The 25,424-nt window shown below is 41.3% G+C and overlaps 1 protein-coding gene across 2 annotated transcripts in view; it reads right to left on the bottom strand.

Moving 5' to 3' along the window:
* Nucleotides 1-358: 358 nt before the first annotated feature.
* The window catches only part of TMEM130 (transmembrane protein 130), a 79,832-nt gene continuing 54,766 nt past the window's right edge, over nt 359-25,424 (bottom strand). The window contains exons 8-9 of one of the 2 annotated variants that reach the window (XR_016313520.1): nt 1,484-4,217; nt 359-1,383 (exon numbers count right to left, since the gene is read on the bottom strand). Coding sequence is in view for 1 of the 2 variants with exons in the window: in XM_089682737.1 (XP_089538863.1) it covers nt 4,029-4,217 (189 nt within the window). In the remaining variant the exon portion in view is untranslated. Of the gene's footprint in view, nt 4,218-25,424 lie in introns of both variants that reach the window. The other variant, XM_089682737.1, reaches the window with a different exon arrangement.

The raw sequence follows: 25,424 nt of genomic DNA, 5'->3' as shown, positions 1-25,424 counted from the left end.
ACTCCCATTTCCAAAGGACTCTAGAAGATGAGGGTAAGGAGATATGTCTAGATACTTGGAAGATATACATGACTTCTGGATTCTAGGTTTGGACTCTCAGGCATGGAAGAAACCATCCTTGGTAGTTGATATGGTTTGAGGAGTGGAGTCAGCACATAGGTACAAAATATTGGTGTGCATAAGAAATGTGTGTCTGGAAGTGACAAATAGAGTTCACTGCACACAAGACAAATAGGTTAGGTATTGGCTGTGAAGATGATTCACCCATAACAGAAGGTGGACTCTAGCTAGACAAGAGCTCCATCCAGATCTCCTTAAGATTTGCCTGTGACACAATACAAAAGTGCAAATACAAACCTTTTCTTTCTGAGACTTTTATTTCCATGTGATTTAAAATCTGGCATTACAGACCCAGGACGGTTTAAATATTGGTCTCTTTGCATTCAAGCTGTTTTCAGACAAGAACTAGTAAAAAGAAAGGCATCATGGATCCCTCAAAATGTGCATTCCAGTCTCCACAATTGGTTTCCAGGAATAAGTGATGGATGGGGGGGAAGGTTTAGATAAATCATGAGCTGCTTTCTTCCAGCAGTTGATGATCTGTTTCCCTAATGAATACATGAGTACAGTTAAGTAAAGAAACTATCATTTATGACCCCTGGCACTGAAAATATTAAGTCAGCCTAGGTTCACACATATGCATTGCCAAATCACTCAGGTTTTGTAGTCCCATTGACCTCCACAGAGCACAAATATGCATTGCAATGTCCAAAAGTTGACCCTTTTCTAAATTTGCACTGTGGCTCAAATGTGAACACCTTACAAAGAAACACATGCAATTCCCAATGTTGCCTGAATCACTTTGCACAAAACACATTATAAATCACATATATGTGAACCAGGGCTGAAACAGTCAGCTGATCTCTATGTTGTCCTGTTGATCGGTATTCTCCACAGATGACTAAATGCAAAGATATAAAATGGTTAAAATAAAACATTTTTTAAACAAACTTGATGAGCTGTCATTGCTTATAATAGAAAAAGAATATAATTTATTAAAGAATAACCGAATCTTGGTTTGATGTCAACTATAGCTGAATAATGGATCTAGAAGACTGCAGTGCATTTAGAAAATCTTGTCTTACATCAGCATTAAATAAGTGATTCTCTGAAGTCAGTAACACCCCGGTCACATCGGTGCAATTTGAATGCCATGCAACTTGCAAATCGTATGGCAAGTCACACCCTATTGTTCGCAATTACAGCGGTCAAATCGGTGCGGTTCCGACTTGGTCGGAGTCTCAGCGATTTCTAAAGTAGTACATGTTCTACTTTTGGTGCGATTTGCATAAACATCTGTGTCAGATGTCTTACAAATCGCACCTGAAATCGGCATGTCGCCTGACTTTGAAATCATGTGACAGTGAAGTCGCACAATTTCAAAGTCGGGGGACATGCCAATTTCAGGTGCGATTTGTCACACGATTTCAAAGCCGGGCTTGATGTGACCGGGGTGTTATAGGATAGAATCTGTATGGGTAAATATACAGTAACAGCTGTAACATACTAATTAGGGTTAAATGTGTCATCTCACATAAATGACGCAGCTGAGGTCCAACTACTTAAACAGGCCATAAATGGGTCGAATTCTGAATGATTTTTTGATCAAAAACATTGTTCAGTCTGTATTCTGATGGTGCCACCAATGATTTCGAAAATCTGTTGTTTTTCACAAATTTTCCAGCATGCCCGATAAACTAAATGGGGAGGAACCACAAAAATCGTCCGCTGCCATTGCCCCACTAACAGAGTGAAAATTAGCCGATTATTGTTAGGTCCGATTTTCGAATTAAAAATCGGTCGACAATCGGCAATTGACCATGTATGGCCAGCCTTAGACATCAATGGGAATAATAAAGCCACCATTTCTAGCCACGAACACAGGTTTCTATGTGTAAGAAAACTATACTACACAAGTGTTGGCTGAACTGGCTAGAGGCGAAACTCTGCTAGATTAGGAAATGATTAAAGAGAACAGATACTATATTAAATTTCCAGGTCTAGGAATCTTTTGGGCAACAGTAAGCACAATATTAATTGGATGGTATTCAATAAAATATTAATTGGATGGTATTAAATAAAATATTTTTTAAAAAGAGTGCAAAAACTATGAACTGGGAAAAATCCCAGTTGAAATACATAATGCCTAGTACACATGATGAGAAAATCAGACAAAAATAAAACACTTTCGGAGTGAACATTTGCTAATCTGTTTGTTAGTACACAGCTTTGGAGAACCGATCATGACAGTTCATGCAAAAATATCTGAAGGGACAGGCATAAACATTTTTCTGGTAAGATAACAGAACAAACGATATTTGTGTAATTAGTATAGTATTTGTACAAAAAACTTGAGTGACCATGGACACCCATGCTCGGAAACAAAAGAATAAATTACAATCACATATATCACTTCCGAAGTTGTATTCTGTTTTACGAGAATTTTCATAACTTAGTGACCTATGCGTTTACGATATGAGACTGCATTGATCTAGTGCTTTTAAAAAAAAATGACCTTGTTTACATTAGGCCGGAACCATAAGTGACGTCATGACGTTGCTTCGGTCCTCCCAGGCCATAGAGATGAGTGGAGGCCATATTCCCTCCACTCATATCTGTGACAAGCTACCGCAAACCCCCAGATCGCTTCTCAGTGCTACTGATCATCCAGATAAGGCCGAGAACCACTGGGAAGCAATGAGGGGGGGGCGACACTCCTGCCGCTTCTAAAAGTGATCCAGCAGTGAATCCGCCACTCAGACCAATTTGATCAGAGAATGAAAATAAACAATACCAGGGTTATGGCATATTGCTACAGCCATAAATCCAGTATTCCACTTCCTGCCGAGGATGTCTTTTGTCAATGACCCAATCGGAAAATGAACAGACCTAAACTCTCTTATCCTTATCAGCCAAGGAAGCTGCCATCTTAGCTTCTGTTTGATCTCCATCTGCATGTGTGATCAGTTGGGACTCCAGCCATTTGATGGTTTGACAATCTGGTTGAGAGCACAAGCAATGTGACAGTTGTCAATCCTGGCATGCCAGGAATGTAACTGTTTTTTGAAACCGTAAAATGGATGGGTTTAGTTCCGCATTTGGCAAGTACCATTGTAGTTGTGTTTGATAGGAGAGCACATTTCAAGGAATAAATTAAAGCCAAAATGGCTGAACAGGAAAGTTTTACGTATACTAAAATGTGATGCTCCAGCATACCATGGATGTCTGTTGCTGTAACCATATTATGCGAATATCTATTTAGCTCCACCATGCTAAATAGAGGGAATACACTTGATGAGGATGTTCTACCCAGGAGGGGACACTTTACCTGAGATTGTTCCAACAGTTGTAGCTAATTGTGGTCTGTTACAGCAGTAATAATGCTAGTGCTAGTATTTTAAATCTAATGCTCTTGATGTGTCCATCTGTTTCTATTATGCCAATCTTAGTTGCCACAGTGTCCATTTCCTGCTTCCAGTCTTAATTGAACATTAAAAAGCAGTACACTATATGTAATCTTGTTTGTGTCATTCACATATTTAATAAAAATGTAAAATGTTCACAATTTCACATTCTATGAGTACAGTACTAAGCTGTATGCTGAGCTTATTAAGGCAACTTTTAAGGTTCCCATATACAGCGAAAATGATATCTCATTAGTAGAAATCCAGCCGAAAATTTTCCTTTGCTTTGGGTAGAGTTAAGATCAGTTAGAACTGTTGTCAAGATTTAACTGTTGCTTACATCCTTGTTGGGGAGATTTCACACTACTTCCTGCCTTGGAGACTGACATCCTTAAGGGCTGGAGTGAGGAGACATTCATCCAAGTACCGTGTTTTTAGCTGATCTCTGCACTTACATACATTGTCAGATGACGGTTGTTCAGAATGATCAGAATCATCCATACTGAATGATTTACTGAACCTGAGCATGGGTACCTTTAGAAGAGCACCAGCATCAGATGAGAGCTACATTGTGTAACTCCTAGTTGATGAAGACAATGTATATAACAGGGGCTGAGTCTCTGCTTCCTCCTCAGTTTTTTCGTCAGTTCTGTCATTCCTGCAGTAAGTGCAACATGTTCTTGCAGGGATTTCTTTATATTCTGGAAGAGTGTCATACTTGTCCATGACAGGAGAGAAATCAAAATCTGCCACCTGAGTAGAAAGAAGAGTGATTAGAACAGAAGATAGACTTTTTTTTCACTGTAATTTAAACAAGCTGGAGATATAAACTTTATTTTTACTGTACAGGAGATTCACAACTTTTAAATTGGCATATCTTAACCTCTTGCTGCACACACAACGCCTATGTGCAGCGGCAAAGAGGGTGGACTTTAATGTCCACAGGCGCAGGTCTCCATGGGCGGCCGAGGCTTCTGCTCTGACAGCACACTCACTGAAAGCTCCCACAACAGGGATCAAAGTTTGAAAGACTTTGATCTCTAGTACTGATCAGGAACTGGAGGGACTGGCTCATGATCATAGGACCAATGTGACAGCCAATAATGGTGGTCACATGATCAGGCAGTCCTTCCTGCCGCCAAGGCATAAAAAACCTGTTAAAGGGATGTTGGGGCTGGGTGGGGAGGGATTAAATCAACCATCCTTAACCAGGGTTCTGTGGAACCCTAGAGTTTTTTCAAAGATTGTTAGGGGTTCCTTGAGCTGTGACTGATTGACCTCTGCTCTGATGATGCCTGCATAGCTCCAAGGTCATTGGCACTTGAGAAGCCCAGCTTTATATTATCAATTATCTACCGTATTTAGTTGCCTGTAAGGATGTCATTCTGACCTCCAATATAAAAGACATTCTTCCCACTGACCACCAATGTAAGGGCATTTTTCCCATTGATCAATAATGTAAGAATGACAGTCTTCCCACTGACCAACAATGTAAGGAGCATTCTTCCCACTGTCCACCTAAGGGGCATTCTTGCCACTGGTCACCAAAGGGGTATTCTTCCCACTGGCCACCAATGTAAGGCCTCATACACACTGGACGCTTTGACCATCTTTCAAAGATGCCTTTCCTCCTGCCACTTGGCAGAAAGAACTCTTGTAAACACATGTAATAAATTTTGACAATTTATTTCACTGGCCATTTGAATCGGCTGCAAATTACATCGGAAGGCAGAAAAAGTGGTGCATGCATTTTATTAAAAAATGCTCCATATGTTCATGCTGCACCATGTCATTTGGTGCCCCTGAGCACACTGCGTTTGTGATCTGGGTTTGGGGTGCCATTAACAATACATTGGCACTCACAGCAGATTGCAAGGGTGGTGCGATAGAGTGTAGTGCACAAAAACATATGGAACACATGTTTCCTGCACCGCATTCTGTGTGAACCAGCCTACAGGTTTATGAATTTTACATGGAAAAATCAACCAGTAGAGGCTACAGTGTCAGTATCTGTTATTATATGTGTAATTGTTATTAGTTGAATAGGTAACAAGTATACCCCTTTTGAGAGGTCTGAAGTATTATGAAGAACAAGGAAAGGTAGGTATTTAGAATGTAGGTATTGTTGTCGCTCTCATAGGAACAAGATGAAATTGTATGTGATCTTCCTGTAGGTATGGGAGACATAGCAGCTTATCAAATATTAGGGATGGAGTGGAGGGATAAGGAGGTGATCTGGTCGATGGGTGGGTGGTTATCGGTAGGACCCCAGGGGGGAGGAGGTTGCAGTAATAACAAACAAAGATAGAGATAAAAGCGTGAGGTGCAAAAGAAAAGGAGTGGTGGTATGGGAGTGTAGTAGGGTATAGAGACAGAAAGGAGATTGGGGGAGAATGGTGGGGTTCCCGTATCACTTCACCCTAAACAAACACCACCAGAGTCTCCCAGTGTGTCCTTCATGCAGAGAGTTCTAAAAAAATTCCTGAGAGCCCATTTTAAAAAATTCCTATAGAGCCCCTGAACACCATCAATGCTGGACAGGTGATTGTGTAGCATTTTTGTTTGTCATGAGCTTAAGTGTTGGCTGGAATAGAAAAACAGTCAGTGAGAGGTTACATGATCCATTCCTCTCTTTGCCTACATTCTCCATATACAGCAGATTGGCTGATAGAAAGTTGTGCATGCGGACATTATAAAATTGTAGTTTACCTGCTTTTTGCCCATTTTCTTTTCACTAACAATATCAAGACTGACAGCTTCCCTTCCAGTCACCAGTGCATGAGACATGTTAGAATGACAGCAATAACAATGCTTGAAATGTAGAATGACTGGGTCACAGAGCTGACATTTCAGCTCTAATTTTTGCTCTGCAGTGGACTGCCAGATATGTACGTATATAATGGTAGATTTCAGGTAATTGTAGAAACAGTATGAGTATTTACAAGTAAATGTAAACCTGTTTAAACCACTATACAGCAAAAAGGTATTTTTGTTTGATTTTTACAATGTGCCTCAAAATGTCTTACATTCATTGTAATATTCATGCAGAAAACCTTCTAAACAAAGGGCCAGATTACTGTCAGTCAGACTTTAAGGGGGCCAGCCTGTGGTCAGTGGGAGTAGAAAATGCCCTGCGTCAATGGGGTTAAATAATGCGTTAGGCTTGGTTGTCAATGGGAGTAAGAAAAATGGAAAATTGAATGTACAGATACACAATTTTCTTTTTCTGATGAGCCCCATGTCAGCACAGCTGAAGACCACTTTAGTAAAAAATTCGAGCATCGGCATTAATACTACCCTGTCTAGGAAAAGCGTGAGAAAAGGTTCTTAAAACCCCAAAGCCGCTAATACTAACACGCTACTGACTGCTATGATTGCCAGCAGGAAATATGTTTTCAGGGAGAGGTACCACAGGGGACCACTTTCATTGAAGTCATCTGATGCAAAAAAGTCCAACACCAATGGGAGATCCCACTTAGGGAACAAAAATCCCTTAGGGAGGTTTCAACCAGATTGCAGCTTGGAGAACAATATAAATAAGTGTTGGATGCCCACTGTATGCTGGTGAAGGCAGTGATAGCTAAAATCAAGCCCTGCATGCAGGAACTTCAGAATGTGACAGACTTGTGAAAAGCCCAGTATAAAACCTTGATCAGCAGCAATCCTGTGAATTTATACCATATTCTATTATAGGCACTGTTAGTGCTGTCCTTCCATGCTTTCATAACTGTATTCAAAACCTTAACAGAGCACCCGAGATCCGACCTGTAACATCCTTATACATAACAAAGTTATCATAGCGCTGTACACTAGCCATCCTAGGGTACTGCCTCCTACCTTGTAGGACCACCACCTCCCTGTTCACCCCCAAGCAGCCCTCCAAAACCTCAACTGAACTGAAATGCTGGTGTTTGCCCAGGGCTTGGGAATGTCCTGGTATATTATACATAAAACTGTGGCACCGGCTGGATGAGAGGGCAGTGCACATGTTTCTCATACCTGGACAATTGTTTTTTTTATGGGTTCCACATTTGTAGATTTTGGAAGCCAGCAGCACTGGCAAGGTGGGAGCAGATGCTTTGCAGTGCTTGCTATGCAGCCTCAGATTTACTTAAGCATCTATAGTGTAAGCACAAGTTCCCAGTTGGTCACCAAACTCTAATTAACCACCTCCAGATCCAAATAGTTAGCCCTTTATTTTAACAGTGTGGATAGAATAGGGGCACAGTCTTGATATGTCTAAGACCAGTACAGTCATCATTAAGTGCATCAAAAGACAGGGCCTAGGACTGTTAGGCTTCACAGCAGTAATAAAAAAAAAAATTGCTTATACAAGTGTGTTTTGATTACGGATCTGAATGCAGCTGCATTGTTTTCAATGGAGCCATTCACACAGGTGCGCAAACTTGAGCTGCTTTCAGATCTGCAACACAGAATCTAAAAATCTGCATCTAAAAACATGTGGTTTATGCTCCTATGCATATAACCGCATGTATAAGTGTTTGTAAGTGCATAAACTAAGTCTAAACAAAGGGAGAAAATTAAATTATCATTAAAAACTAAATATGTACACATAAGCATCCTTATGTATTTAAATGCGTCTATACGCAAGTGTTTTATTGATCATTATGCAGGAAATTTTCTCCTGTGTTATAACATCAGTAACATTTTTACGGTAAAGTGAACGAGGCCTTAAAGTGCTTGCAAAGGATCATTGTTTAATTTTTTTTTTAAATAACTAACAGGTTTATACTTACTTACTCTATACAATGGTTTGCACAGAGCAACCCCAATCCTCTTCTTGGGTCCCCCACTGCCTTCCACCAAATGCCCCACAGCAAGCTGCTTGTTATGGGGGCACTCGATCATGCTCACCTCTAAGCCGCGCTCTGTGTGTCCATAAGACACGCAAAGCACGGCTTGGCCCCGACCCCGACCCCTGCTCCCTCATCACTGGCTGTGACTGACAGCAGCTAATGGCTCCCACTGCTATGTCTGAGCTAAAAAGGAGGGACAGAGTGGAGATTGCCGTTGCTCTCGCGGCACATTGCTGGATCAAGATTGGACTCAGGTGAGTAAAAGGGGGGGGGGCTGGACTCTGAAGGTTTTTTACTTTAACGCAGAGAATGCATTAAAGGATAAGTTCACCTCTGTGAACATGTTACATGTTTCACCTGTTTTTAGGGTGAAACATGTAACATGCTCCCACTGCTCCAGCCACTGCGCTCTCTCCCAGTGACAGCAAACGGGGAGGTTCCCTGTACTAGCTTTCGCTTTTTGGAAACAGTGGTGTCCCGCCCACAAGACCGTGTCATTCATTCACAGAGTTCTGTGAATTACTGAACTACAAGTACCGACATCCTTTGCGGCTTGACATTCTGCAGGAGACCTGCATGGCACCAGCGTTCTGCTGATTTGTAGTGCAATGCTTTACAGGTTCCAAAAAAATTAGTAAATGCATATTTTTTACCTGCACAAAAAATGGGCATTTTTTTTAAGTGAACATAAATTAATGTAAATTTTGGATTTAAATATTGTTGAAACACATCTGAAACACAGAAACTGGGTTGTCTTGCACTCTGGATGGTGAAGTCCAAGGCTGTAGTGGTGCTTTGGGCTTGGATCTTTATTATAGTTCTCACATTCGACATCAAATGATCTGTACGTGTCAAAGTACATTGATCATTAAGGTGGGCACAGAGGGTTGTCTAAAGGCTTCCTTTTAAGATTGGTGTATACTGTAAATACAGCTAAATGGTTAGCATTTCCACCTGGCAGTATTAGGGTCATTGGTTCAGAATCCAACCATGGCACCACTTGCTTGGAGTTTGCATGTTCTCCCTGGGCCTGTGTGGGTTTCCTCCCACACTCCAAAGACATGCCGGAAGGTTAATTGGTTCCTGTCTAAACTGACCCTAGTATGTGTATGTATGAATGTGAGTTAGGGACAGGGGCGGACTGACATCTCATGGGGCCCCCCGGGCAATAGGAGATCATGGGGCCCCGGTGTCCTTGCCCAAACTCAAAAAAGCCTATGAAAAAGGTACCAGGGGCATCTGATGGGGCCCCCTACTGACCCCGGGCCCTCGGGTAGTGCTCGAGTTTTCAAATGGTCAGTCCGCCCCTGGTTAGGGACCTTAGATTGTACACTCCTTGAGGGTTAGGGACTGATGTGAATGTACTATACATATGCGCACACACACACATGTAAATTGACGGCGCTATATAAGTACCTGTAATAAATAAATAAAAATAAATAAACATGCAAACTTGGACTTCCTAAGCATGCATGTTTAGAAGCACGGATGAAAGCATTAACAGACACTGTTGGTGCTGTTTTACTTTGGCACAAAGCAGTAGCTATAACAAGATAGGCTGAACCAGATAGTCCAGCATGGTCTACTCTTGACCCAAGACAGGCAAATGGGTAAAAGTTCAATTTCAATACCCAACTGAAGTTCTCAGGGAAAAACATCTTTACTGCAACTCACATAATTTGTCACCTCCAACAATACAGGATGAAAGCTAGCAATACACAGTCCTCTCTCTCCCAATACTGCTCATCAGTTCAGAAGTTTGGATCTGCCTGTACTCATTATAGAACAAAAGGTTCAAACACACAGCTGGTTTTGTTATTTTAGCAAAATCTGACACATTGCTGCTCTCTATTCAACGCCTTCACAGATATTAACAGCCCATCTTTATACTGTCAGCAGGCGTGCAGAAAATGAAAGTCTTGCTTGTGTATTTTTCCACACAATGCTAGGATGTTAGTGCACAACATATAGTCAAGTTATACTGAGATAAGTTTCAACATAAATTATAGCTATTGGCACAGTACTCTGCATCATACGTTTATACTGAAAATTTTCAGATGACTTTACTCTTTTGTGCAGTATTCCCGGTTGAACATGAATGAACGCATCAAATCTTACAATCCATACTTTCACCACAAAGCGCTCACCATATATTCTGTGCCAATTGTATATGTATTGTGAGTGTGTATGTATGTGTTGTATTGAACTGCAGCAGAGTAACATTGCTTTGATGTATGCTGACATCTTTTTTGAGCCACTACAACTTGTTTACTTGATTGGTTTCACCCTCTGTCCTCTCCTCTTGTTCATTGCTAGTTAGTTCAGTCCTAGCTAGAGTCTCCCTGTTTCTTCCATATTTTATCAGTCACTGTTAGTGAGACAGGGCTTAGGAATGTTATTGACTTCTTACACGTCAAAAGACTGGAAAATCATCCTCTGAACTGTGATTGGATGAAGTAAAATTGTTAGTACTTAGTAAAGATAGGGTTTAGGAATGTTATTGTCTTCTTACACTTCAAAATACTGGAAAAACATAATCTGCACTACAACCGGCTGCACTAAAATGTGTTGGATTCAAGTTTCGTGTCTTAATGAAGAGTTAAGCTGCCTGTGGATGATGCCAAGTCAGCAGGCAACCACACTGTCTGGAAAAAATGGGTCTAAGGAGGTATATTAATGCATGAAGTAGCATTTCAAAGAGAACACAGTACATTGTACTACTATAACTGCTAAGGGCCAAGGTTCACTCTAGTAGAGTTACTCTTTTGCTATAACTATTTTCTATTATATATTATATACTATTTGAAATGCTGGCCAACAGTTCATGAAAATGTCAAAGAGATGGCACACAAAACTCTGCCCTTCCCACCAAGGCCGGCTTTACCGTTAGTCACAATAGGCCAGTGCCTACAGGCAGTATAGGCAGGGACAAAGAAGCTGCATTTGCCTGTGTACTTATCTATGACACATTGTGGTTGAATTATTCAAACTGGAGAATAAAAAATGTGGTGCTGCTGTGCATAGAAACCAATCAGCTTCCTTTTTTTTTTGGTCAAAGCTTAATTGAACTAGCTAAAGTTAGAAGCTGATTGGCTACCATGCACAGCTGCACCAGATTTTGCACTCTCCAGTTTTAGTAAATCAATCCCACTGCAACATATTGTTGACACACTGATTTCACATCATCAATAAAATTATTTATTGCCAGCTAATTTAACCATTTTCAAGATATTCTGAGCCAGGTTAGGATCAGTAACATAAGAAAATGTTTTGTGTCCTTGCAGTACAGGGGTTTTGCTTTGGGCAACAGATATTGTATATGTACAGCAGTCCTTCTTAACCTTTTCACAACATTGAGGATCCCTTGAAATAACTTTTTGGACTCAAAGATCCCCTGCTGATAATTATTGTATCTACATTTCACAGTACAATAGCATGATGGTCAGAGGAAAGAATGCTCCTTGCAATTGAGGTCAGTGGGTAAGTGGTTACTTATCTGAGATGCAGAAATTGCTCAAGGAACCCCTAGCAATCTCTTGAGGAATGCTAGGGTCCCACGAAACCCTGGTTGAGAAAGTGTTGTCTACAAACTTTAGTGACCAAAATCATGCCCACGTCCTAAGGTAAACTCAGCAACACGTATAAAATGTTGTCCACAAAGACAGGTGCATAAAACCAATGTCAATAGAGCCTTCAGTTCATAAATTTGCTCCAGTCCAGGGTCTTTCAAGCTCCCCTTGGAAACATCACAGAGACCCTTGTCCTATTGATGTTTTTATTGGCTAGGTCCTAATGGAAACACAATAGTTTACCTTCAATAAATTAATTTACAAAGGTGTTCACTGTTACAACTGATTTATATTCCAAAACCAATACAGCACTTAAAAAGCAGCATAATCACATACAGAGGTTTATTTACTAAGGTTGGTTCACTCAGAATCTCATGCACTTCTGCATGGAAACCAATCAGCTTCCAGGTTTTATTGCTAAAGCTTAATTGAACAAGCTGAGGTTAGAAGTTGATTGCCTACCATGCACAAGTGCATGAGAGTTTGAGTGAACCAGCTTTAGTAAATCCCCCCAATGTATTTTAAATGATGCTATCTTTCAATACTTGTACATTTATGAAGGGATGACATCTACAGCTTGAAACACAAAGGTGCCAATGAAGTACCATGCTATTGTGAAGCCACACACACATACTGTACTATCCACACACAATATTTCATAAATACTCCGTGGTCTTGATTATTTTTGTTACTCAATACAGTTTGGCTAATACTGGGGTTGAATGTTGGGGGAAATCTTGTAGTTTCAATATTTTTCTTACAGGAACTGTCAGCATTCACCTAGTACCCAAAGATTTATCTTACTGAACCTGTCAGCATTCAGAGTCCTTGGTCAACAAAGGGCATGTAACAGGGTATGTACCAACAAAGGTCCATGGGAGCTAACAAATGTACAACTCACATGCGTAAACACCATCGGTCCATTAGAAGTCTAACTCTGTGCCCTATGTCAACCTGGACCTTAGATTGTTACCAGGGGCGGACTGACAACTCATGGGGCCCCCGGGCAATAGGGGATCATGGGGCCCCTGTGTCCTTGCCCAAACTCAAAAAAGTCTATGAAAAAGGTACCAGGGGCATCTCATGGGGCCCCCTACTGTCCCCGGGCCCTCGGGCAGTGTCCGAGTTTCCAAATGGTCAGTCCGCCCCTGATTGTTACCTTAAGTCACACACACATACTGTACTACCCACACACAATATTTCATAAAGACTCAAAGGTCTTGATTTTTTCTTTGCTTATTACAATTTGGCTTATACTGGAGTTGAATATTGGGGGAAATATTGTAGTTTCAGGATTTTCCTTACAGAGAGTTCAGTGTCAAAATTCACCTAGGCTAGAACCCAAAGATTTCTCTTACTGAACCCGACAGCATTTAGAGTCCTTGGTTAATAAAGGGCATGTATCAGCCCATGTATCAACAAAGGGCAAGGTTCACGGGAACTAGCACATGTACATCTCACATGCGTAAACACCATTGGTCCATTAGAAGTCTACCACTAAGCCCTAAGTCAAGCTGGACCTTAGATTAGTACCTTATGCTGCACTAATGTAACCAGCTTGAGATCCAGACCACACTTGTAGAGGAGATTTGATAGCAGTGCATAAAAGAAACATGAAAACTGCCACTGGTGACCTCTCCTATTTATAATGTCTAGAAGTCACTCAGACCAAGCCCAGAACAAGATGCATACAATGACTTTTTCTAACCCTTCTGTTCTGAATACTTGTTCCAGGTTACAAAGTAGTAAATTTAGTGGGTTGACAAACCAGCCAAGCTTTCAAAATCAAATCAGTAAATGCAGCTCCCACGTTTCACTCATAACAGGTTTATTTAGGTGCTCTGCTTGCTATAAATTAGCATAACAAGCAAGAATAAGCATGGTGCCCATTAAAATTCACACCATAGTCTCATAATAGTCTGTAGAAAGTCTTGGAACTGCTCAAACCCAGGATACCTTGCTCACCATGTTTTCTTTCTACAGATTGCAATCATTTTTTTCACCATTAAAGAACTTTGATTTTATCCCTCTTTTTTGTAAGATGTGAATTTTTTACACAAACAAAAGACCCCATTCTAATAGCAAGTGTACAGATGAGACCACATTCCCTCGGCTTGCCTTTCATCTGTCATTTCCTTTGTAGTGTTTTGATCCATCACCAACTTACGTCATTCCAATTTGTTTTCATACCTGCAGCTTTCTCTGCGTACATACAAGTCTGTTCTTCTAATAAGGTTCAGATTCTGTGATGGCTCATATCACAAACTGTCTTTTCAGTACATCACACCACGAGTGTAAATTGCTTTCTGCTACTGTGAAGAGTCATCCTTATTCATCTCCCTGCAATGCCAGCCTCAGAGCTGCAAACATGGGGCGCTGTGCATTGTACCTTTGCGTTTAGCTGCATGCAAGAAAATATCAGGATACTGCTTCATGAAACACCATCTATAATTATCAGCTATGGCAGGATGTTCTGAATGTAATGTAACACATCCTGAAAGGTCGCTAAGGCACTTCTGGTCCACCTAACAAAAGATGGGGAAAATAGCTTGAATTCAAATGATATATCACACCTTTAATTATGTTCAAATGGTCTGTAAGATCTGCTTTTTGTAGCCATTTTAATGTTATTTCTGCTATTCATTGGTCTTTCAGTGTGTTGAGTCATACCAATGCACAGAAATATGTTGGGAGGACAATTCAAAAGCAACATTGACTCATCTCTGCAAATTTGAAAGAGCCATAGATTCTGAACACAGCGTGTAAATGATACTCCAATGTAATAACTCACACCTGCTCTTTTGGAGCCAACATTCTATTAAGACTTATTAGAAGAAAATAATGTTTTTTTTTCTTCTCTAGGAAAATCAATATGAATATGCTCCTGTGATTGCACATTCATATACACTGCTCTTATCTTCAAATTAAATTTGCATTAATAAAAAAAGCCAAAAACACTGTACTATGAAGACCACGGTCAATGAAAGAATGACTTCTCAGATGTGCCAACACAGAATGCACCCCTTAAAGGGAACAAATAGGGGAAATTCATTAATACTGAAGCAGACACAATCTGGAGCTGCCGTGCATGGCAACCAATCAGATTCGGTGTTCAGTTTGTTCAGGTATGCTTCTAAAAACAAAGATAGAATCTGATTGGCAGCCATGTACAGCTGCTCCAGACTGGCCTTAGATGAATCATTCTTATTCAATCAGCCAGTGGGCTGATCAAAAACAAATGGATTCTCCCATTTACACAAGTGTGCGAAGGAATCCTCTCCTCTGTGTTCTGGTATTCTGACAGTGGAGACTGCTCCTCTGTAAGATTACAATGATCAACGCTACAGCTGCTGATTGAATGAAAATATTCCAACAGTCCCGTCTGACAGAAGTTCTTTTCCTTCACCACCCATTCCAAGGAGGAGTTAAAAATGCTCTATCTTTAGTATTAGGGGGGAGGAATAGTGCCCCATCTTGTTGTCAATGGAAGGAATAGTTCCATCATTAGCGGCATTGGAAGGAATAATGCGACTTCGTTGGTATTAGTGGGAGGAATAGTGCCCCATCATTGGTGTCAGTTGCAGGAATAGGGCCCCATTTTTGGTATCAGTGGAATGAATAGTGCCCCATCATTGGTGTCAGTTGCAGGAATAGTGCCCCATTTTTGGTATCAGTGGAATGAATAGTGCCCCATCATTGGTGTCAGTTGCAGGAATAGTGCCCCATTTTTGGTATCAGTGGAATGAATAGTGCCCCATTGTTGGTGTCAGTGGCAGGAATAGTGTCCCATCATTAGTGTCAGTGGCAAGAGGAATAGTGCCCCATCATTAGTATCAGTGGGATGAACAGTGCTCCATCGTTGGTGTCAGTGGGAGGAATATTTCCCCTATACTAGTGTCATTGGAAGGAATAGTGCCCCATCATTGTTATCAGTGGGAGGAATAATGCCCCATCATTGGTGTCAGTCGGAAGAATAGTGCCCCATATTGGGTGTCAGTAGGAAGAATAGTGCCTGATCGATGGTGTCAGTGAGAGAGTGCGCAATTGTTGTCAGTCGGAGGAATAATGCCCCAAGGGTCAGATAAAAGCAAGTAAAGTGCCGCATCTGGCCCCTGGGCTGCAGTTTGGAGTTCACTGGTTTCGACACATTATTTTTTTAAAAGTTGTAAATAATCATAAAACAAGTTTGCATAATACCCCTTGGCATATCAGCTGATGTCCCCACAGCAAAACAGCCACAAATGTGAAGACTTTCTGTTTTGCCAATACTGTAATATTGGCACAGGTGGTTGGTGCATGACCAACTTGCCCTTTACAGGTATGTTGCAATTAAATGTTCCACACACTAACAGGCTGGCAACACGTACTACTTGTCAGTGTCAGATAGTTACACAATAGTGATCGTAACTCACAGAAGGACAAGGAATCTGTCAAACAACCACAAGACAATACGGCTTTTCAGAAGCACCTAAAGGTTTCTCAGCTAGAACAAATTCAGAGGAATTAATCAGTTACAACAGTCTAACTGACCTAACTGTGCAACAGTGTCAGGGCCACACTAGTGGCTGGCTCTCTATCACTGCTTCTTCCCCATGTCAGATCCCTGCAACCCACCTACCAGGATAGGCAGGAACAATAGGAACACGGCAGGGCCTAAGTTAATCCTTCAGCTGCTGACCCACATGTCTGCCCAATTAAGGAGGCATTCTAAACGATAGCCTAGCTTACCAGTCCTTAGATTACATGCCCACATTAGTACTCCTTTTTCAGACTTTTTTCCCTTTATATTCACTTGGCAATCTTTGAATAACACATTTATTTTATTGTGTTGACAACACTCACTGCTCCACTATATCTATAGAGGGAGCAATGGTTGCCACCTAGCATCCAGGCTAGATTTCAAACATTTCTTCCGGTTGTCATCTCCTTTACATAGGGAGGTAAGGGGATTAGTCATTTAAACAAGAAAGACACTATTGTTTTTGCTTCCAGTTCAATTCAATGGAATTTACAAAGGCACTGCATTTCTGACAAGATTAACAAGTATTTTCTGTACTTTCTGTACCTCCTCCTTTCCTTTCAAATACTTAACATTTACCCCTAGAAACCTTTGCCATCTTAACCCTTCTCTTCTTTTTTATGCAACAGATTGTCCCTATGACAAAATCTCAGCCCTGTCCTGCCCCAACGTTGCTACTTCTGTCTACAACAGTTCACCCTGGACAAATTGACCCCCCCTCAGTACACATGGAATCTGTCCCCGACCACTACAACCCTGGCAAACAGACAATACCAGATGCCTCAAAAAATGCTGCCATGCTCTTGAGCGCCTGCGGCATAAGACTAAGTCCCAGCAAGACTTTGAACAATATAAATCTGTCCTCCAAAAATACAATTCCTCCCTCCACATTGCCAAACAGACCTATTTTGTCACTCTCAATAACACCCTTTCATGCAGTCCCTGTCAACTCTTTTCTACTTTTAACTCCACCTAACCACCTGTTTCCTGGACCATGTTCCCTTGCAAATACTACAGTCACCCTCTAGCTTTATCCTACACTCTTTAACTCATATCTTCAATCTCTCCCTTTCTACTGACATCTTCCCCGTCCCTCTAAAACATGAATTAGTCACCCCCATACTTAAAAAGGCCTCATTGGACCCCACCAATCTTAACAGACCCACCTCCTTAATCCATTTTGCCTCCAAATTCCTTAAATGTCTAGTCTACAGCCAGCTGAGCTGCCACCTCATTGAGAATGACCTTCTTTTTTTTTTTTTTTTTTTTTTAATTTAAATATTTATTAATTTTTCATGTTATTACATAAAATTCATAAGAAGAGACATAATACATATAAATAATCCATACATTTCTACTTTGTCCCTTCTATTTACCTCTTTTCCTTCCCTTCCCTTCCCTCCCAACCCACCTTTTCCCCCCTTCCCCCCTCCCTCCCCTCTGCAAGGTCTCCAATCTCCCAAGGCCCAATAACTTTAAGTAACTTCCTAGTTTAGAGTTTTCTATATTTCTCTTTCAATCCTGATTTTTCCCATTTTTCCCATCGCGATTGGTATAGTTTCAACCTGTCTTCCTGAGTATAATAAGATTTTTCCATTCTACTAATCTGGTTTACCCTATTGATCCAATCCTCCTCCGTCGGCACCTCTGTCTTCCACCAAAACTTGGGAATCAACCCTTTTGCAGCACTTAAATAGTACCATACTCCTGATTCTTTATATTTATTTACTGTTGTCTCAACATTATGTAGGAGACACATGGTTGGGTTTAATCCTATGTCATTTCCAGTTATTATTTCTATTAATTTGACTATTGTCTTCCAGTAAACCTGAATTTTTGGACATTGCCACCAAATATGAAACACCGTGCCCTCCTCCCCACATCCTCTCCAACACATTTTTGAATTCTCCTCCCTCATCCTGTGCTCAGTGCTCGGTGTAATATGCCATCGTGTCAAACACTTATAATTAATCTCAACGTCTCTCATACTAACACTCTCGTGAACTAATCTAAATATCTTATTCTGTTGATCCTAATCTATCTCCACCTCCATATCTCTTTCCCAATTTGTTATAAAAATTAACTTTGTGTCTGTGTCTAATTCTGTAAGAATTCTATACATTTTTGTGACACCGTGTTTCCCATCTCGACGTGTTTCTAATAGCCTTTCAAACATATTCCACTCCTTTTTTAATCTCAAGGGTTTTGGGAGAGTTCCAATAAAACATTTTAATTGATGATATTTCCACTCATCTATTTTAGTAAACATATCTCCTCCCCTCTCTTTTAAGTCTTTAAATGTTCTCAATTCCCCCTCTACCAATACGTCTCTCAATTGGATATCTTCCTTTTTAAACCATCTCCCTGATATCTCATCTTTTCCTGGAGGGAAGAACTCCGTGTTTGCAAGGGGCATTAATATAGAGTTGAATTCCCATTTCATGTGTTTATGTAAATTATCCCATATCCTTAAAACATTTAAAGTATAAGTACTTGTGCTTTCTTTAATTCTTCTATAGTGTGCTGGAACCCATATCATCTTATTCAAATTAATTAATTTGGATTAGGATCATGGCGGCTGTGGGGAGCGAGTGGCTCTAGCTCCTTGCTGGGTCCCGCTTCCCGACCCACCCAGTGACCCTCATTAGGTGCTGACTCACCGGAGTCTGGAAGGGGTGGGAGGTGAACCTGGAGAGCCGGAGATGGGAGCTGGTCTGAGGCTGCAGTGTCACGCCGGATCCCCCGGCGAGGTATGAGTGGGAGATCCGTGCGGTGGAGAGGAGAGGAGACGCTGCGGGACCACGTGACCTGCCGCGGAGCATTACTGGGGGAACGAGGAAACCGGCCGGCTTCCTGATGTGACAGGGAGACGCAGGTCGATTGCTGCAAGCTCCCTCTGGCTGGCTGTCCGACCCTGGGTCAGGGAGACCCATGAATGCAAAGAGACCCATCCTGCTTCCCTGGGACGAATCCAAAAGAAAAACAGCATCGGAAACCCAGAGGAATCCCTCCCCCAGGACTGAGCAGATGGGAAGGCCCTCCACATAAGCCTGGAGCCACAAGCCTGGAGCCACCTCCTGAGAAGGGAAGGGTGAGTGAGTGCTGCTGGGGGCTTACTGTGTTGTGGACCCTTGAGTGACACAGGAGTCCAAGGGGTGAAAGAGGGGAGGGGAGGATTCCCAGGGGTTGGAAGAGAAGAAGAGAGGAGGCCCAGGGATCCCAGGAGAGTAAAAACACATAGGAAAAACAGCAAGCCTGTCTGGTCCATAAAACATAAAGAAGCGGTAAAATCCCATCTTGAGAATATGAAGAATAAAGGTTCCAAGGGAGCAGGGTTCAAAGGGTCCCAAACAGGAACATTAAAGAAATTCACATCATATGGAAATATTACGCCAGAAAGGGCCCAAGGCGCAAGCGCAAAAGGGGAAATGGACACTAGCTTAGGAAACAGTCCTAGACTATCATTGGGCATGAATAGCAGTTGTAGCCAACAAATAGTGGATGGCTCGGGAAAAAAAGAACTTGATGGTGAACTACAAGTACCAAATAAGAAGGAGATGATAGAAATGTTTCAAAATTTGGAAAAAACAATAAAATATGAAATGACAGCCATCCGTAATGATTTGGGACACCTGCTAACAAGAATGGAAGAATCAGAGGAGAAAGTTAAAATCCAGGCCCAAAACATAGATAACCTAAGGAAAAAAATAAACGAATTGGAAAACTCCCAGAAAAAATTGATCTATAGGATGGAAGCTCAAGAAAATAAAGAAAGAAGGGGTAATCTCAGAGTACGAGGAATCCCAGAGACTGCAAAAGGGGAAACGCTATATGAACTAGTTAAAAAAATTTTGAACTCCATAAGAGACAGACCTGATACAGATGTTATCGAGTTGGTCGGAGTGTTCAGAATAGGAAAGTTCAAACAGGCTACAGAGAAGGAAAGACCGAGAGACATAATTGTCCAGTTCCAAAAATATGGGGTCAAAGATGAGATTTGGAAGAAAACTAAGGGAAGATCATTAATTAAGTATGGAGATTGGACTATCCAAATTTATGCGGACTTAACAGCAGAGACCCTATGGAGAAAGAGATCCCTGAGACCCCTGCTGGAGCAAATGAGAAAACAGAATGTGCAGTATAGATGGGGTACCTCAGCATCTCTAATTGGCTGGAAAAACGGGGTCACAGCCTATTTGAGATTCCCGGAGGAACTAAGGGACTTTTGTGATAGACTGGACTTGCAAAGAATGGAGATAGCTGGGTGGGAAGAAGAAGATAAAGGAGATACAGAGAATACAAGAAAAGAGGACTGGCAGCGGGTCAGGGTTAGGGGGACGGAGGCTTTAGGGTTGGGCAGGGAAAGGAGGGAGAATTAAGTAGAAAATAATTTTTTTTTTTCTCTCTCTCTCGCCCCCGGTCTCTCCCCCCCCGGAAGTTGAGGTTCTCCAGGAAGCTTCGGTTAAGGAAGAGAAGTAAAGATTCTTTCTGAGTCTAGCTGGTAGAGAGAGGGGATCTGGGGGGGTCGGAGGAGAGGGGAGCCGTCCATGGGCGGAGCTTACGCCCTAAATTTTAAATCAAAAGGTGGAAACAGATCCACAAATGATTTGTAGGTAGTCCATAAGCCTAAAAATGGGTAGGGGAAAAAGAAGAAGAGGGGAGTGGGAGTGGGAGATGGGGGGTGGGCGGGAGGGACCAGAGGGAGGGGAGGTTGGGTTGATATGCTGCAAGATAGTAGGGGGGCCTAATAGGTGGAGACGAATCAGAAGAGAGAGAGACAGAATCAAGAAGGATGGAAGAAATACAGTTTATAACATATAATGTGAATGGATTGAACTGTCCTGGGAAAAGATTTAAGTTGTTTAAAGAGTTACATCACAGGGCTACGTCAGTAGTATTTTTACAGGAGACACATTTTGAGATAGAATCAAATGTGAAACTAAAATCCAAATATTATCCAACATGGTATTACGCTGACTCTCCAATTAAAAGAGCAAAGGGGGTGGCAATAGGATTGGCAAGGAATATGAGATTTGAGTTGGAAGATAGAAGGACTGACCCGGAGGGGAGATTCCTGTTCTTGAAGGGTAAATTACAGGGAATTGAGTGTACACTAGCCAATATATATTGCCCCAACAAGAAACTGGAGATCTTTTTGAAGGGTTTGCTGAAAAAACTGATAGAGTTCAAAAAAGGGCGTTTGATAATAGCAGGAGATTTAAACCTTTGCATGGACCCACAAAAGGATGCAACCTCCCTTGTGCAGAGAGAGGGTGGTAGGTCTCTGAGGGCCTTGAAGAAGGCGATCCACGAGTACCAATTGGTGGATACTTGGAGAATGATGCATATGAAAGACAGAGACTATACCTTCTTCTCTAATGCACATGAGATATACTCGAGACTGGATTATATTCTAATAGATCATCAACTCATTGAAATGCTGGTTAAAATAGAAATAGAGACAAGAACTTTCTCGGATCATGCCCCTGTCATAATGAAAATAGGATGGGGAAAAAGGTGGACGGGAGGCTTAGGATGGAGGTTAAATGAGGCTCTTCTCTTGGATGAGGAAATCGTGCAGAAGATCAGGGAAGAGATCAAGGTATATTTCAAGGAGAATGAGACAGAGGAAGTATCGACAGCTACAGTATGGGAAAGTCATAAGGCATATATAAGAGGAATCTTGATTGCAATGGGAGCAAGGAAGAAAAAAGAAAGAAGAGAGAGGGTTAGTGGACTCTTAAAGGAAATCCTGGAGTTGGAGCAGATACATAAGAAGAAAATAACAATAGAAACAAGACAGAAGTTAATGGATAAAAAAGACGAACTAGAGAGATTGATGGAAGAGGAGAGGAGAAGAGTATATAATAAAGTATTAAGTGAAAGATATAGATGGGGAGATAGACCAGGAAAATACTTAATGAGAGCTCTGAATAAAAAGAAAAACAGGAATTATATAGAAAAGATAAAAAGCCCTAAGGGGGAGTTGGTTCACTCAACTAAAGAAATCATTAAAGTATTTACGGAGTATTATAGAAAGTTGTATAACATCAGTCACCAAGGGTCACCAAAAGAAATTAGAGAAGGTATTAACGAAAAAAGGAAGATATATTTAAAAAATGCGGGATTGCCAAAGCTCAGTGAAACACAATTGAACTCCTTGGATGCGGAAATTTCCCAGGAAGAAATAGAAGCAGCATTAAGAAGTACAGGGGGAGGGAAAAGCCCAGGCCCGGATGGTTATACAGTTAAGTACTATAAAAAATTTTGTGAAGTATTGTTACCAAAGTTGAGGAAATATATGAATGACCTGGGAGGCGGGATGGAGGGGAGGAGGGAATCCCTTCAGGCCCATGTCGCTCTCATCCACAAGGAGGGAAAAGATCCTTCTCAGTGCTCTAGCTACAGACCAATTTCATTATTAAACACCGATACCAAGTTGTACGCAAAGGTCCTAGCAAATAGGTTGAAAGATCTAATGCCCGAATGGATCCATGGAGACCAGGTGGGCTTTGTCCCGGGGAGAGAGGGTAGAGACAATGGGTTGAGAACTTTGATGCTTATCCAGAAAAGTAGAAAAGGGAAAGCCCCGGTGGTGCTCTTGTCAATTGATGCCGAAAAGGCGTTTGATAGAGTGGACTGGGGCTTTATGATAGACAACTTGGAGGTGTTGGGGATTGGAGAGAGAATGCGTGAGTGGATAGGTAAATTATATAGGGAGCCCACCGCAATCATCACGGTAAATGGGGAGAGGTCGGAATCCATTGGGATGTCCAATGGAACAAGACAGGGATGTCCACTGTCCCCCTTGCTGTATGTTTTGACATTGGAACCCCTGCTATCAATAATAAGGATTAGTGGAGCGATAAAGGGAATACAGGTAGAAAATATAGAACATAAAGTAGCGGCCTTTGCGGACGACTTGTTGTTTTATGTAGGCAATCCCCGAATAACACTACCAAGTATAATGAAGATACTGAAGGAATATGGTGAACTATCAAATCTAAAAATTAACCCAACAAAAACAGAGATCCTGAACATTAATATACCAAAAAGTGAAAAAGAAAAGCTACAAAAAGAATTCCCCTTTATGTGGAGAGAAAAAGATATAAAATACCTAGGAATAAAACTTGCTACCTCATATAAACAACTGTATAGACTAAACTATATTTCTCTGATAAATGAGACTAAGGACGAACTAAAAAGATTAGAAGGAGGAAACCCATCATGGTTAGGATGTATAAACCTAATTAAAATGGTAATTATACCTAAAATACTCTATAGATTTCAAATGATCCCAATCAAACTCCCAGAGGCGTTTTTTAAGATAATGAGAAGAATGTTAACAAGATATATATGGAAGAATAAAAAACCAAGAATATCATATGAAACACTAAGTAGGACTAAAGAGAAAGGGGGGATGGGACTACCTGATGTCAAGAGATATTACAAAGCTGTAATTTTAGCAAGAATTTATGATTGGACTTTTAATTATAAGGGGAAAATTTGGGTAAAAATAGAAAATGAATTGAGTGGAATTAATTTGAATAAGATGATATGAGAATGACCTTCTTGATCCCATTCAATCTGAATTTCGCCTGCAACACTCCACAGAAACTGCTCTCCTAAAGCTCACAAATGATTTATTAACAGCTAAAAGCAACGGTCACTATTCCATACTTGCATCTTACCTATCACACTGCACCTTCAGTGTTACTCACAACTCTATTTCCTCCTCTCCTATTCCTCTTACCATTGGGGTTCCCCAAAGTTTTGCCCTTGGACCTCTCCTATTCTCTATCTACATCTCTTCCCTGTGTCAGCTGATAGCTTCCCATGGGTTCCAATACCATTTATATTACCATTACTATTTATATACCATATTTATGCTGATGACACACAAATCTATCTCTCTACCCCTCAGCTCACCCCATCAATTTCCTCACGTATCACTGATTTACTAACAGACATATCAAACTGGATGTCACAGCACTTCCTCATACTTAATATATCCAAAACTGAGCTCATAATATTTCCTCTCCCAAGTGCACCTTCCCCTGATTTTTCGGGCAAGATCAATAGCTTAACTATCAACCCATTCCCACACTTGCCGAAAAGGAGGAGCCTGGAGCGTCAGTGGAGGACCTGAGAAGAGAAGGATCAGGGCTGCTCTGTGCAAAACCATTGCACAGAGCAGGTAAGTATGATATGTTTGTTTATTTTATTTTTTTTAAAAAAGGAAGGTTTATTGTCGCTTTAACTATAACTATTCTAAAAATGTTCCCTCCTCCTTTCCCCTACCTATCCTTCCTAACCTATATAAAAAAAATCTGTATATTTACCTATTTTCAATCCACTCTGGTCCAGTCAAGGCCTCAGCCTTGCAACTGTAAAGCAGCCAGTGACAATCGAGGGCCTTGCCTTTCCCAATTTTTTTTCAGTATTTCTTGGCAGGGCAGCTGGTACATGCTCACAACTGACTCACTGGATAAAGGGAATGCCTCAGTTGTGGCAGACGCTGTGGTGCTTGGGTCCTACAGGGCACTCCAATCACTCCTTTACAGGGGTTGCCGAGCCCCGTACCCTCTTACTAGAACCATGAAGGCTACGGTTAGGAATAAGGCCGGGGTGCTCCATTCACAGTCCCCTAACCACCCACTTCTTCTTCAGTTATTTTGGGTCTTGGAATCAGTTATATGGGCAATTGGGGGCATCAAGAAGCTGGGTGGCATAATAATTGATGGCTGCCTACCATCAAGCTAAATTCTCTTTACCCAGCTGGTATTTCTTTCTATATCTATGTGTATTCTTTCTATATCTACATCATGCATGCTTATCTCAGTTTGGCTCGGTCACTATTGCCCTTCAAGTCAATGACTTGGGATCGTTGCTCTGCACTGAATCCCTTCTTGAGGCACATTCAACAAATCTCAAGTCTGGACAATGTTGATGGGACAATGTCTGGGACCTCCTCTTCTAATATCCTATTCCTATAAAGGATAGATTGATTCAATTCAAAATTGTTCACTATTTTTACCTCACACCAGAGAGAGTG

This window comes from Staurois parvus, unplaced genomic scaffold (genome assembly GCF_062004578.1).
Source record: "Staurois parvus isolate SC_StPar_1 unplaced genomic scaffold, SC_StPar_1.0 ptg000297l, whole genome shotgun sequence".
Classification (NCBI taxonomy): Eukaryota; Metazoa; Chordata; class Amphibia; order Anura; family Ranidae; genus Staurois; species Staurois parvus.
This window is presented reverse-complemented; position numbering and strand designations above follow the sequence as displayed.